The following is a 13,069-nucleotide window of genomic DNA, read 5'->3' on the forward strand; positions in this document are numbered from 1 at the left end:
TCCGTAGTAGAGGGCTCATCGAGTCCGGGTCCAGCTCCCCGTACTTCCTCCACTTTGGAAACACCGCAGCGCAGATCACAGTTATACATAATATTTAGTTTTCATTCACTTCATAACCGAAGGTTGTTTGATAGGTGATATGCTGCTTGAGTTGCACCCCGGTATATCAATACGAAGCTTCCGTCCCTGCCACATACCAGTGAAGGAGGCGGCGGCGGCGGCGGCGGCCGGGGCCGGGCTGCCCTGCCCACCGACACAGTCTGTGAAATGCCCCAACAAACTTTAAAATTCAACAGGCTTCATAAATGTTTTTTTGCACCATATTTTCTCGCGTATATGAAAGCTCTAAAATGTACAATATTCCTTTCAGCCACAAGCGATATAAAAGCTCTACAAAACGTCATGTCTCTGTGTGCAAGAAAGACACATATATTGTGTATAATCGAGCGTACATGATCTGCAGCGCTGCGGAGGGCTGCTCGGTTGCCGCTTTTTACCAGTCGGCTCTAGGTCGGACATATGGGTAAACAAAATGGAATAGTAATATTAAACAATGCTACCTGCTGATGCTACTGGGCCTCTCATTGGTGAAGAACTGGCAGCCAGCCAGCGTGTTTTTGTGAGAACTGTTTTAACAGCAGCAACCGAACGGCTCTCGGGCCAGCGACCAGTGAGCGTAGACAGCACAGCGCTCCGTTAGGCACCGGCGGGCAAGCACGCATTAGCTGTGGACGGACCGGCCGCCCGAACATATTTGTCGGTATCGAAAGTATCGTGAACCAAATGACTGCTAGCGAAAAAAGGACTGCCTCTCGTATCCATGAAAACATGTGTTCTACAAAAGTACATAATTGCTTAGTTGTCGCCAGTCACTCATTGCACCATGGCGTCAGTGTGGGGCCGCGCCCCGAATCATCTCAATCGCCAGGCAAAGCATCTCAATCGACAGGCACATGGTAGTCCAGCTACGAATCCGAGCCGCGGCATCCCGTCTATGTATCTACATTACACCACAATCGAACACTGTCGGGCCACCCGAGACAGCAGTCTCCAATGTAACATCAAAACCCGCCACTCGTCTAATATCAGAAAAATGAGCATTGAGTACCTACCGAATATCGACTACAGAAGATTACAATGGGGTGCAGATCTAGCAAGAGTGTCGCGGTTCGTCTCGGCACGGCTTACAGGCCGCCGAGCCCGCGCAGGTGACCGCCAGCTCCACCTGTTCCACCTCCGGCGCGGAAGCTCGATCACAAGACTGACCTCAGTCGGCGCTCTGTGCTCGGCACAGGGCGACCGGGTCAGGAGCGGGCCGCTGCCGCCAGGGCCGCGGCCACCAGCCACGCGGCAGCGCCCGCGCACCGGCCGCCACCACCCTCTCAGCCCAGATGCGCGCCACGGCGTCATTGGGGCTTCCGTGAGCAGGATCGAACCAGAGCTGCATGCACGGCTCCGTATCCGCCGTGAACTTCCACGAGTGATCCCACACCTGAAAAAGGCGCACGGTTTGCGTCACAGCTCGGCTCACTTTCACAGTCCACGCACCGGCAGCAATTAAGGGCTACTTAGATAGTGTGCTAATAGAGCGCAATCACTTAGCTTAATCCATATAGTCAACCATGAATTGCTAATTACGAGCGAGCGAGCGAAGCGAAGTCTTTACAATATCACGGAAAAAGCTCAGTATGAGCGGCCCGACCCGGCCCGGCCTGTAACGCTTTTGAGAGGCTTATATCTCAGCAACCGCTGGACCGATTGGCCTGCGGTCTTTTTTTTTTTGTTGGCTAGCCCTATTCCCTCTACCCCATAATTGACTACTCTTGATACATTACAGGGACCGTCGTGGCACGTGCCACGTGAAAAGTCAAGGGTGTTATTTGTCAAAAGTTGCAAAAGAAGTGATTTTGAGAGGCTCATCTCAGCAGCCGCTTGGGCGGTCTTGCGGTAAATTTTGTAGGGTAGCTGCACCCCTTCAACCAAAGGTCGGATGCTCTTGATCTATGTGAGTGACCCCCACTGCACGTGCAAAATGCAAAAAGAAGAGGTGCCGATTTTGTTCCCATTTCAATAACTCTGTAATTACTGGGGCGATTTAGCTGAAACTTGGCATACAGGTAGGCAGTAGGCACCCACCAGGCAATGCATTCCCATATGTTGCGGTTAGGGTGCTACTGCTTAGTGTATTATGTGTAAAATAAAGGACGCTTGAATCTTACCTGAGTGATGTCCATTTCTTGATCACTTTCATCTGTGGGTGACCGAGCAGCGACAGCAACCCAAGGCGTATACGGAATCTGTAAAAAATCAGCACACCGTTACCACATGTCTTAATAAAACTTACCTATAGGGAGGTAGCATAAAATACAGATCAAAACAATAACATACAAACATACAGATATTCGGTTAGGTTGAAATGGCTAAAAAATATAAAAAATAAGGGCAAGGTACTAGGGCTGTAAAGCTGTAAGGGCTCGGTACTAGTAATAATTTTTGGCTAAAAATATCACAAATAAAGACTCTGCACTAAAGCTGTAATGTCTGGTACTAGGAATAACTTTAGAGTGAAGTGTTACAAAAACAATATTCAAAGTCTTTTGATAACTTTGCAGGCATTTTCATCACTTTTAAAAAATAACTTACATTCTGATCCGGCACAGCACTGTTCTTTAGACGCAAACGTTTTTGACTGTGCTTATCATGGTGCGCACTTCTTGTTAAAGGGACCATCCCACCTTAACATTAGTTTTGAGTTGAGATAGCCAAGTTTGCGGCCAGGCTCAGAAACCACCATTTATCCTGGTTGCAACCCCCGCAGCTTTATGGTGTTCAAGAAATTTCTTCCCTTTACTTGCAGGGTGGGACCAGCTTAGTCCCTATCTCTTAACCATTAGCGGTTTGTTGATGACGTCAGCAGTCATTTCAACGCCCGCCATTCCTTGAACCCGAGTTTTGCTGACCTTGAGCTCCCTTTTTTATCAACGTGAAATCCGCCGTCGGCGCTGAGAAAGCCTATTGCTTTTCATTTTAATTTGAATATTAGAAGATACCCACCACTGGAACTTGGACTGATATTATACCAAGGCCGAAGATGATCAAGCTGCCTGCTATATCTGGAGCTTGGTGTTCAACTTCAACATTGAATGAAAAACAAAATATCAAAGCAAACTGGATATGGTACTGCAAGTTTAAGTCCAAAGAAATTTGAAGAGCTGACAATTGACATTAATTCTTTTCCCGCAAGGTTTCCATAGGAGATCACACCATGAAGAAATATTTTTGATGTTAACAGTTGAAAGGGGATTGATCTTCCAGTTTTGACGAAAGACGCTGCTGACTGTCTTTGGAAAAGGATGTCGGCATGAGGTGCAATTGTGCTTGTGAAGTGGTTATAACTGGTCTTTTCACAGTGTTAAATTAAATGTGCCATTGCAGCCAAGTGTGTTATCATGTAAGGTAAAATCAAAACTACAATGTTGGTTTTACGAGCATTGAGAAGGCTGGTAGGTAACACCTGCCTGTGCTCGTAAATCATGCTGCCAAAGTATTCTAAATTAATTTTATCATACACTTTTGTTGTCCAGAATGGTTGCACTATTGTTTGGCATCATATTATTCCATGTACATATGGTAGTGTTAAGTCCGACCAACATGTTACCAGATTTGAAGCTGTTACGTTACCTAAGTACCTACCTGTTTTTTTACTGGCGTGGTGAATGTCACCTGGATTTTGTTTTGAGGTGCAGACCTAGTAACTCTGACTACATGGGTTTGAACTTTGAAGCTATTATCTATTCTGTTTTTACTGGCCTGGTGAATGGCGACTGATGTTGTCCGTGGATGGCACTGAAACAAATTTTGAGTGTCAACTGCCATGTACAGTGTTTTAATACAATGCTGAGGGCTGAAAGTTGTCTTGTTTAGAGTGGTGAAAGTTCAGGATATGCCAGCCACCATGGTGGGTCAGAGTTAATGTGTTGCAGTCAGTTCGGCTTCGGCAAGCACACGGATGGGCATACGCATCAAGACCTGCTCTGCCATACTTTCAGCCAATTTTACCTAGGCAAGTCTTTTTTTCTGCCAAAAGCTATGACATTGTGAATTTCAGTGCTGTGGCCTGTGTGTAGCTTTCAGGAAAGCAATTCTAAATAAAGCTCTGATAAAGTGCATGAAATCAGCAATGCAGCCCTCTATTACATTTTCTACAACATCTTACTTGTTCCTTGCATGGAGAGAAAAATGCAATGTTATGAATTCGTTTATTCACATAATTTGACAAGCATGCAGTTACCTGCTACTATCACTGCACAAAACAGAGCAGAAAACATCAGTTAATCAAACACAAGACACAACAGAAGTTTACAACATAGGCCTGCCGAACCTGCTTCCTCCCACCACAGTTGATGCCATTTCCTAGCCTGGCTTGATGTGAGCACTGAATAGCTGCTTTGTCTAATTACAGCTCACTACCATTCAACTTAAACTACTCTCTTTAAAGTAAGAGTGAGAGCGTTCAGTGTTCATAGCAGCTCGACAGACGACAGACAACAAACATCTTGACAAACCAACCAGTATTTGATTTGGCTAATGATTTATGTGCCTGTTGTATCATGGCCAAACTACTTTAACAGCAATAATCCCTGTTTCATCTTGATCTTGCTTTTAATTCCATTTGAACTCAGATCTTGAAACAATCATCTGAAGTGATATCAGATACTGGCTTCTGTTTCTCTTGAAAGCAAGTTAAAACAACAATGATAAACTAAGGCAGGAGATGTGAGTTGTGGCAGTAGATTTTTGATTCAACATATGTCAACCTTATATTGCTTGAGACCTCTGTGACAGACAAACAAATATTTATAGTTTTTTGATAGTTTGGATTCTTGGCTTGATTTAGCAGATCAGCTGTCAAGTGTGAACCTTGACTTTGAAATCACATAAATGTCATGGTACCCGAACGAATCCTCGCATGACATTTCTTCGTCCGCATTTCTTCGTCTACAAATCTTCGTCGGTGCATTTATTTGTCCATCAATGCTTACTCTTGCATATATTTGCGTTGAAGAAGAAATGCGAGCCGATTTTCATATACACTGATGAGTGATGCGAGACAAAGTAATGCGATACGAATAAATACCCTGACGAAGATTTGCAGACGAAGAATTGCGATACGAAAAAATGCCATAAGAAGAATTGTCCTGGAATCCTTCGTTGGCCATCATATATTGACCTTGATAAGATAAACGCATCATTCGCGCAATATTTGTCGCACTTTGATACCAAATTATTGCTTCCAAATGCCGACGTAAAGAAAACCTTTATGTGACGTCATAGAAACAGCGGAGTTCCCAAAAAGTAAACAAAAATAAAAGTCTTATATCTCGAAAACGGTTAAATATTTTCCGGTAAAATTTGGTAGATGTTCATTTTCGCTCTTTGTGATTCACGCTACATCACTTTTATGCCAATTCATTAACTTTTTTGAAGGTGGGAGGGTCCCTTTAAAGGGACCATCCCACCTTAACATTAGTTTTGAGTTGAGATAGCCAAGTTTGCGGCCAGGCTCAGAAACCACCATTTATCCTGGTTGCAACCCCCGCAGCTTTATGGTGTTCAAGAAATTTCTTCCCTTTACTTGCAGGGTGGGACCAGCTTAGTCCCTATCTCTTAACCATTAGCGGTTTGTTGATGACGTCAGCAGTCATTTCAACGCCCGCCATTCCTTGAACCCGAGTTTTGCTGACCTTGAGCTCCCTTTTTTATCAACGTGAAATCCGCCGTCGGCGCTGAGAAAGCCTATTGCTTTTCATTTTAATTTGAATATTAGAAGATACCCACCACTGGAACTTGGACTGATATTATACCAAGGCCGAAGATGATCAAGCTGCCTGCTATATCTGGAGCTTGGTGTTCAACTTCAACATTGAATGAAAAACAAAATATCAAAGCAAACTGGATATGGTACTGCAAGTTTAAGTCCAAAGAAATTTGAAGAGCTGACAATTGACATTAATTCTTTTCCCGCAAGGTTTCCATAGGAGATCACACCATGAAGAAATATTTTTGATGTTAACAGTTGAAAGGGGATTGATCTTCCAGTTTTGACGAAAGACGCTGCTGACTGTCTTTGGAAAAGGATGTCGGCATGAGGTGCAATTGTGCTTGTGAAGTGGTTATAACTGGTCTTTTCACAGTGTTAAATTAAATGTGCCATTGCAGCCAAGTGTGTTATCATGTAAGGTAAAATCAAAACTACAATGTTGGTTTTACGAGCATTGAGAAGGCTGGTAGGTAACACCTGCCTGTGCTCGTAAATCATGCTGCCAAAGTATTCTAAATTAATTTTATCATACACTTTTGTTGTCCAGAATGGTTGCACTATTGTTTGGCATCATATTATTCCATGTACATATGGTAGTGTTAAGTCCGACCAACATGTTACCAGATTTGAAGCTGTTACGTTACCTAAGTACCTACCTGTTTTTTTACTGGCGTGGTGAATGTCACCTGGATTTTGTTTTGAGGTGCAGACCTAGTAACTCTGACTACATGGGTTTGAACTTTGAAGCTATTATCTATTCTGTTTTTACTGGCCTGGTGAATGGCGACTGATGTTGTCCGTGGATGGCACTGAAACAAATTTTGAGTGTCAACTGCCATGTACAGTGTTTTAATACAATGCTGAGGGCTGAAAGTTGTCTTGTTTAGAGTGGTGAAAGTTCAGGATATGCCAGCCACCATGGTGGGTCAGAGTTAATGTGTTGCAGTCAGTTCGGCTTCGGCAAGCACACGGATGGGCATACGCATCAAGACCTGCTCTGCCATACTTTCAGCCAATTTTACCTAGGCAAGTCTTTTTTTCTGCCAAAAGCTATGACATTGTGAATTTCAGTGCTGTGGCCTGTGTGTAGCTTTCAGGAAAGCAATTCTAAATAAAGCTCTGATAAAGTGCATGAAATCAGCAATGCAGCCCTCTATTACATTTTCTACAACATCTTACTTGTTCCTTGCATGGAGAGAAAAATGCAATGTTATGAATTCGTTTATTCACATAATTTGACAAGCATGCAGTTACCTGCTACTATCACTGCACAAAACAGAGCAGAAAACATCAGTTAATCAAACACAAGACACAACAGAAGTTTACAACATAGGCCTGCCGAACCTGCTTCCTCCCACCACAGTTGATGCCATTTCCTAGCCTGGCTTGATGTGAGCACTGAATAGCTGCTTTGTCTAATTACAGCTCACTACCATTCAACTTAAACTACTCTCTTTAAAGTAAGAGTGAGAGCGTTCAGTGTTCATAGCAGCTCGACAGACGACAGACAACAAACATCTTGACAAACCAACCAGTATTTGATTTGGCTAATGATTTATGTGCCTGTTGTATCATGGCCAAACTACTTTAACAGCAATAATCCCTGTTTCATCTTGATCTTGCTTTTAATTCCATTTGAACTCAGATCTTGAAACAATCATCTGAAGTGATATCAGATACTGGCTTCTGTTTCTCTTGAAAGCAAGTTAAAACAACAATGATAAACTAAGGCAGGAGATGTGAGTTGTGGCAGTAGATTTTTGATTCAACATATGTCAACCTTATATTGCTTGAGACCTCTGTGACAGACAAACAAATATTTATAGTTTTTTGATAGTTTGGATTCTTGGCTTGATTTAGCAGATCAGCTGTCAAGTGTGAACCTTGACTTTGAAATCACATAAATGTCATGGTACCCGAACGAATCCTCGCATGACATTTCTTCGTCCGCATTTCTTCGTCTACAAATCTTCGTCGGTGCATTTATTTGTCCATCAATGCTTACTCTTGCATATATTTGCGTTGAAGAAGAAATGCGAGCCGATTTTCATATACACTGATGAGTGATGCGAGACAAAGTAATGCGATACGAATAAATACCCTGACGAAGATTTGCAGACGAAGAATTGCGATACGAAAAAATGCCATAAGAAGAATTGTCCTGGAATCCTTCGTTGGCCATCATATATTGACCTTGATAAGATAAACGCATCATTCGCGCAATATTTGTCGCACTTTGATACCAAATTATTGCTTCCAAATGCCGACGTAAAGAAAACCTTTATGTGACGTCATAGAAACAGCGGAGTTCCCAAAAAGTAAACAAAAATAAAAGTCTTATATCTCGAAAACGGTTAAATATTTTCCGGTAAAATTTGGTAGATGTTCATTTTCGCTCTTTGTGATTCACGCTACATCACTTTTATGCCAATTCATTAACTTTTTTGAAGGTGGGAGGGTCCCTTTAAGTTTAAGTGGTCATGTGGTCTTGGCTCATTGGTCATGCCACACACCCTCATCCACTTTTCTCTGTACTTCTTTTTTTAGCGGGAACCTAAAAGTAAAAAAGGGTCAACACATGCTTAGTCCATGCAACACATACTCTGTGTATTAAGCTGAATAGCTCCACTGAGCCCAGTTTCACCAAGTGCGGTAAACTTAATTTTGGGGTAGTTTTTGTAGTTAAGTAGTGGGGTAGTTTGGTAGTTTACCCCAAATTGAGTTTACCGCACTTGGTGAAACTGGGCTCTGGTGAGTTTCCTTTTCTTGTCAGCACATAAGTGAAAGAAAACTGTGTAGACAAGAGATGAACCAAACCCCCATGGAAAGGTAGGTGTTACCACAACCAGGAAATGGGATTTGAAGGGCTGGATAAATGTGTCTGAGTTCTGCCTTTCAGCCAGACTGGAAAACATCCATACACTACGCCGGATGCCCGTGAGCCCCTCATGCGCAAAAATTTGAAGCAAGCAATTTTGAGCTGAAATTCCAGTGCATGATTTCCACTGAAAGTTGGGTGCCTGTTTGCACCAAAATTAAGCCACTTTTACATAAAGCACATGTGCATATCTACCGACCAAGGCTATATCAACCAGACAGATCGTTCCGGGGCCTCGGAGTCAGACGCTCTTCCCTTTCTGAGCGTCTGAATTAGTTAATGTTCCCATGAAAACCCAATACCACAATTTGTGTGGCACACTGTAGAATCTTAAGGTGAAACAAGGCCCAGGCCGGAAGTTCCGACTCTCTTCAGACCTGCAAGCGCCCGCAGGGCAAGTCTGCTGCTAGATTGACCACAGCGTGTCAAAAAATTCGGTGACAGCCATTTGCATAAACATTATGCGCCATGCGGTCACCCTGCGCCTAAAAATTCAGCTGCCACCATGCGCTGAATTTGACGCATGCAAAATTATGCTGGATGTGCGATGAAATTTTCGTGGCAATGCCGCAATCACGCCACTTCGCATGACATATTCGGCATAACTTGCGTTTTTTTATCCAGTCTGGCATTTCAGTTGTGAAAGCCTGAACAGTTCAAAAGGGTTTGCTAATCCAGGGGAGAGTTCTGTGAAAACAAAAGTAATAGAAGAGCCATTGCAATAAATAAGAATTTAGGTAACTACCTAGGTACCTAGGTACTTACTTGTGCACAGTCACACGCATATCAGTCCCGACCCGACGTAGGTCGTTTGCTCCGCGGATCACGCACTTCTTCATCGTTATTATAGGTATTTGTTCGAACAAAAATGCCCTGATTTCGGATCAGAGCCACGGTATAAAATATGGTATACTGCCTTGCGTAAGATAAAAATGCATTTTAGCAATTGGCTACCGAACGAGATGTCATCTGTTCAGGGCATAGCATAGGTTTACTTTCATAGACCTCATGAAAGTAGCTCATGAAACTCATCACCAATCAGCGCGACGGATTTCAAGATTCGATTGCGGATGTTCATCCGCCGGCCGATTGCCAGAACAGACAACGAAAAATAACGCAACTGCTCGTGGTCTGCTCGCTAGTACAGGGATCCGTGCCTGATCAGTACTGCTGCAAGCTGATTGGTTAAAAACCAAAGCCTCGCCGCGGGTGGCTGTATTGTCGGATAAGAACGCATTCCTGGGATAAGAACGCATTCCTGGCATATTTTCTTTTAAAATTGCCGATAACTACGAATGGAGGCCGAAATCGGCCGTAAGGAGATAGACAGAGAGGTTTTCGGACACGGGCTACAAGATGGCTATCTCAGTTTCAATCCCCATGTTAAAGGTGGCCCTTTTCCTTTAATGTAAAAATCAAGTACTTCTTTGTTATCATGACCTTACCTCCTTTCCAAAAATGCATATTAACGTCTGGACAACGAGTTGCGGGAGTGCTGATTGTGTTGCAGTTTTAGGAGCCGGTGATTAGGCTGGATTTTTGGGTTACTTTTTCGTTCCGATTCATGTATTTCATAGTGTTTGGCTTTTGAATATTTTAGTTCTTTCAGATAAATATTACTTGCCTTATAACTTTTGTAAAAACATTTCATTTTTTTATAAGCCGACGTTCAGAGTCCTAAAAATACATCAGCACTACAATCATTGTAAACAAACAAATGGAGCACCACTTGGCTCTGTTCCAAGGCCATTTTTTAGTTTATCTTGATCTGGTGGTTTTCTTGCTCTTGTACGTCGTTTTGTTGGATGTTTTGAATCCCTTAAGATTGACTTATATCATATATAAGAAGCATGTTGACTGAAAACAATCTGAAGTATCCAGGAGGCTGACAGAGGTCCTGACTACTGAGCAATATCAATATCAAGTTGAACAAGTTATGAAATTTTGGTTGATAAACGCAAGTTGATCGGGCTCATATATCAGCAAGAAAAAGTAAAATTAAAAGAGCTTATTGTCCAAAAACAAGCTATAATATTGCAGACCTTGGAGCAATACTGAAGAGCATGCTGAGCAGGATCATGCCAGAAAATGTTGACTGAGCACATATTGATGTATTGGTATGAATATTGAATGATAACTTACAACAGCAAGATAAATTAGTGCTAACTATCAAGTTAAAATCTAGAATGAATGGACTTAGGCAGTTTTACTATGCTTAGATGCCAGGGCCTCGGCTAACATGTTAACTGGTGGGCCAAATGGCCCACCAGTGACCCGAAATGGCCCACCAGCCTCAAAGATTTGGCCCACCAGTAATTTTCCGAAAAATCTAAGTTTCCACATTTTCACATGTTTCAAATTGAATTAGCAGATCTTATCGTACATTTTCAGGCTGTAAAGTAGCCATCGGTGAAACATATTCTTGTGAAAAAATTCAACCTAGTCCTATTGTTTGCAATATCCTCTTGGGGTAAAAAGTGAACTATAGTGGACTAAGTGGACTAAGCCTCGGTCACTTTTCACCAGATTGGACCAATGGACGAGAAACGGACGGCGTCCGGTGATGTCCGGGGGACGTCCGTTCGTTTCCGTTGGACGTCCTTTTTTTGTTTTGTTTTGTTGGGTTAGGCCCTTTCGGTCCAATGAGACCATTTCAGAGCCGGGAGGATGATAGGATATAGGGGGAGACATTGGTCTGGGCAGGCACCCTAGTGAGTCGCCGGGGCTGAGCCCGTCCAGAGGACAGGCCACCCAGCCCCAAGGCACTCACTGCACCCGGCTACGGGGTGCGCTCCCTCGGGAGCAGCGGTGCCGCTCCAAGGGAGCAGCCCGCATGAGATAAAGTTGCCTGTCCAGCCCGGAGGGGGGTGCGGCGTGGAGGAGAAGGATTTCAGTATCCTGAGGATAGAAGCACGGAACGGTGTTCTCATCCGTTCATATCCGTTCCATGTCCGGTGGTGTCCGGTGTGCTCAACCGGACACCACCGGACATGGAACGGATATTAACGGATGACAAACGGACGTCCAACGGAAACAAACGGACATCACCGGACGCTGACAGTTCTCGTCCGTTTCTCGTCCGTTGGTCCAATCCGGTGAAGTGTGACCGAGGCTTTAAATTGTATGCAATAATCGCGAAAGACGTCTGCCTCTGTCAATTACAGATAGTGTCGGCGGCTTCCAGCCGATCGAGGTCTGCGAGAGTTCTTGCAAGCTTTCCGATCGATCGAGTGGTTGCAGTCACATAAGCATCTGCCGCAGACCAGTCGGTTACAAGAAAAACTACGAATAAAGAACAGACCAGTTCAGACGGTCGGGGATAAGCCTGCGTGCGATCTCAGACGGCTCGCCGATAGACACGATATAAGCCAGAGTCAAACTAGAGGTAGTGTCGGCGACATCCAGCCGATTGAAGTCTGCAAGCGATATTATGCGTCTTCACGACCGGTATGATGCTTGCAGTCACACACCTGACCAGTTGGACGAATTTCGAACCGTCCACAGTCAGCATTCCAAAATTTTCTCATTTGGGCTGAAGATGACACTCAAGAATAAGAATGGATAATTTTCCACTCTCGCATTTTGGGTGGCTCGAATTTTCTACTCAGACACCCAAGAGAAATCTGAAGTTTGGGACACTGTTCACCAGAAGTGAACGTGGACATAACTTAGTTTTTTTTTTTACAGAAAATACCAGGGTTGCGCAGTGCGCTTGGGCTTTTGAGTCAATTATTTTCCATGCGACACCAATAGGCTTAATGATCATTTTCAGAGATGTTGGGGTTGCTGCTACAACCCCCTTTTGGGTTCCTGCTACAACCCATTTTATATATAAAGTTGCACTCGTGCTGTTCATAATTCCTCCCGATCCACCCAACAACGCCCGATCCCATCCGACCGCTTCCGAATCTCCGACTAGTCGGCGAGCGATCCACTCACGGCCGTAAGTTATCGTCCAAAGTTTTATAATCTGTGTCAATATTGTGTGCATACTTGTGCCACGGAATATATAGTCTACGGCATGTCGATATGTCGATATGTACCTACTACGATATGTCGTAGACTATATATTCCGTGCTTGTGCGATTTTATGTGCACCGCGGGAGTATCACCACTGAGAGGGTTGTGGGTCCCTACTCTCTCCTCTCTCTCTCTGAAGAGTCGGGGGGGGGGGTCGAGCCCCGTTTTTTACACATTATTTGAATGCCATCCTGACTTTTTTTGCAGAATAAAGTGGCCGAAATCTGGGGAGAAATCGAAAATGGGGGGGGGGGGGTTATGGCTACGAAGGTCAGTCCATGTCGCTGCCCAAGTGGCCCACCAGTCAAAATTCCTTAGCCGAGGCCCTGTTAGATGCTATGCAGATTGTA

At 43.9% G+C, this 13,069-nt stretch overlaps 1 protein-coding gene across 2 annotated transcripts; it reads right to left on the minus strand.

Moving 5' to 3' along the window:
- Nucleotides 1–400: 400 nt before the first annotated feature.
- On the minus strand, nt 401–9,950 carry LOC122372075 (folate receptor alpha-like). Of its 2 annotated transcripts, none has more exons than XM_043348948.1 (3): nt 9,465–9,950; nt 2,220–2,297; nt 401–1,492 (listed from the first exon to the last, which is right to left on the minus strand). In XM_043348948.1, exons 1-3 carry the CDS (start codon nt 9,536–9,538, stop codon nt 1,123–1,125), a joined length of 522 nt encoding a protein of 173 aa, XP_043204883.1. In that variant the 5' UTR covers nt 9,539–9,950; the 3' UTR covers nt 401–1,122. The 2 variants fall into 2 exon arrangements, with proteins under 2 accessions (XP_043204883.1, XP_043204884.1); XM_043348949.1 differs by lacking the exon at nt 9,465–9,950 and adding an exon at nt 2,644–2,718.
- Between the last annotated feature and the right edge of the window lie 3,119 nt (nt 9,951–13,069).

The sequence above is a fragment of the Amphibalanus amphitrite genome, unplaced genomic scaffold (assembly GCF_019059575.1).
Source record: "Amphibalanus amphitrite isolate SeventyFive unplaced genomic scaffold, NRLGWU_Aamphi_draft 001312F_arrow, whole genome shotgun sequence".
In the NCBI taxonomy this organism is placed as follows: domain Eukaryota; kingdom Metazoa; phylum Arthropoda; class Thecostraca; order Balanomorpha; family Balanidae; genus Amphibalanus; species Amphibalanus amphitrite.

Excerpts from the sequence above, each read along its gene's own strand:
- LOC122372075 (XM_043348948.1), bottom strand. The coding sequence starts at position 9,538 with ATGAAGAAGTGCGTGATCCGCGGAGCAAACGACCTACGTCGGGTCGGG. Across the intron at positions 2,298-9,464 it reads ATGCGTGTGACTGTGCACAA|ATTCCGTATACGCCTTGGGT; the intron begins GTAAGTACCTAG and ends GATTTTTTACAG. Across the intron at positions 1,493-2,219 it reads AAGAAATGGACATCACTCAG|GTGTGGGATCACTCGTGGAA; the intron begins GTAAGATTCAAG and ends CGCCTTTTTCAG.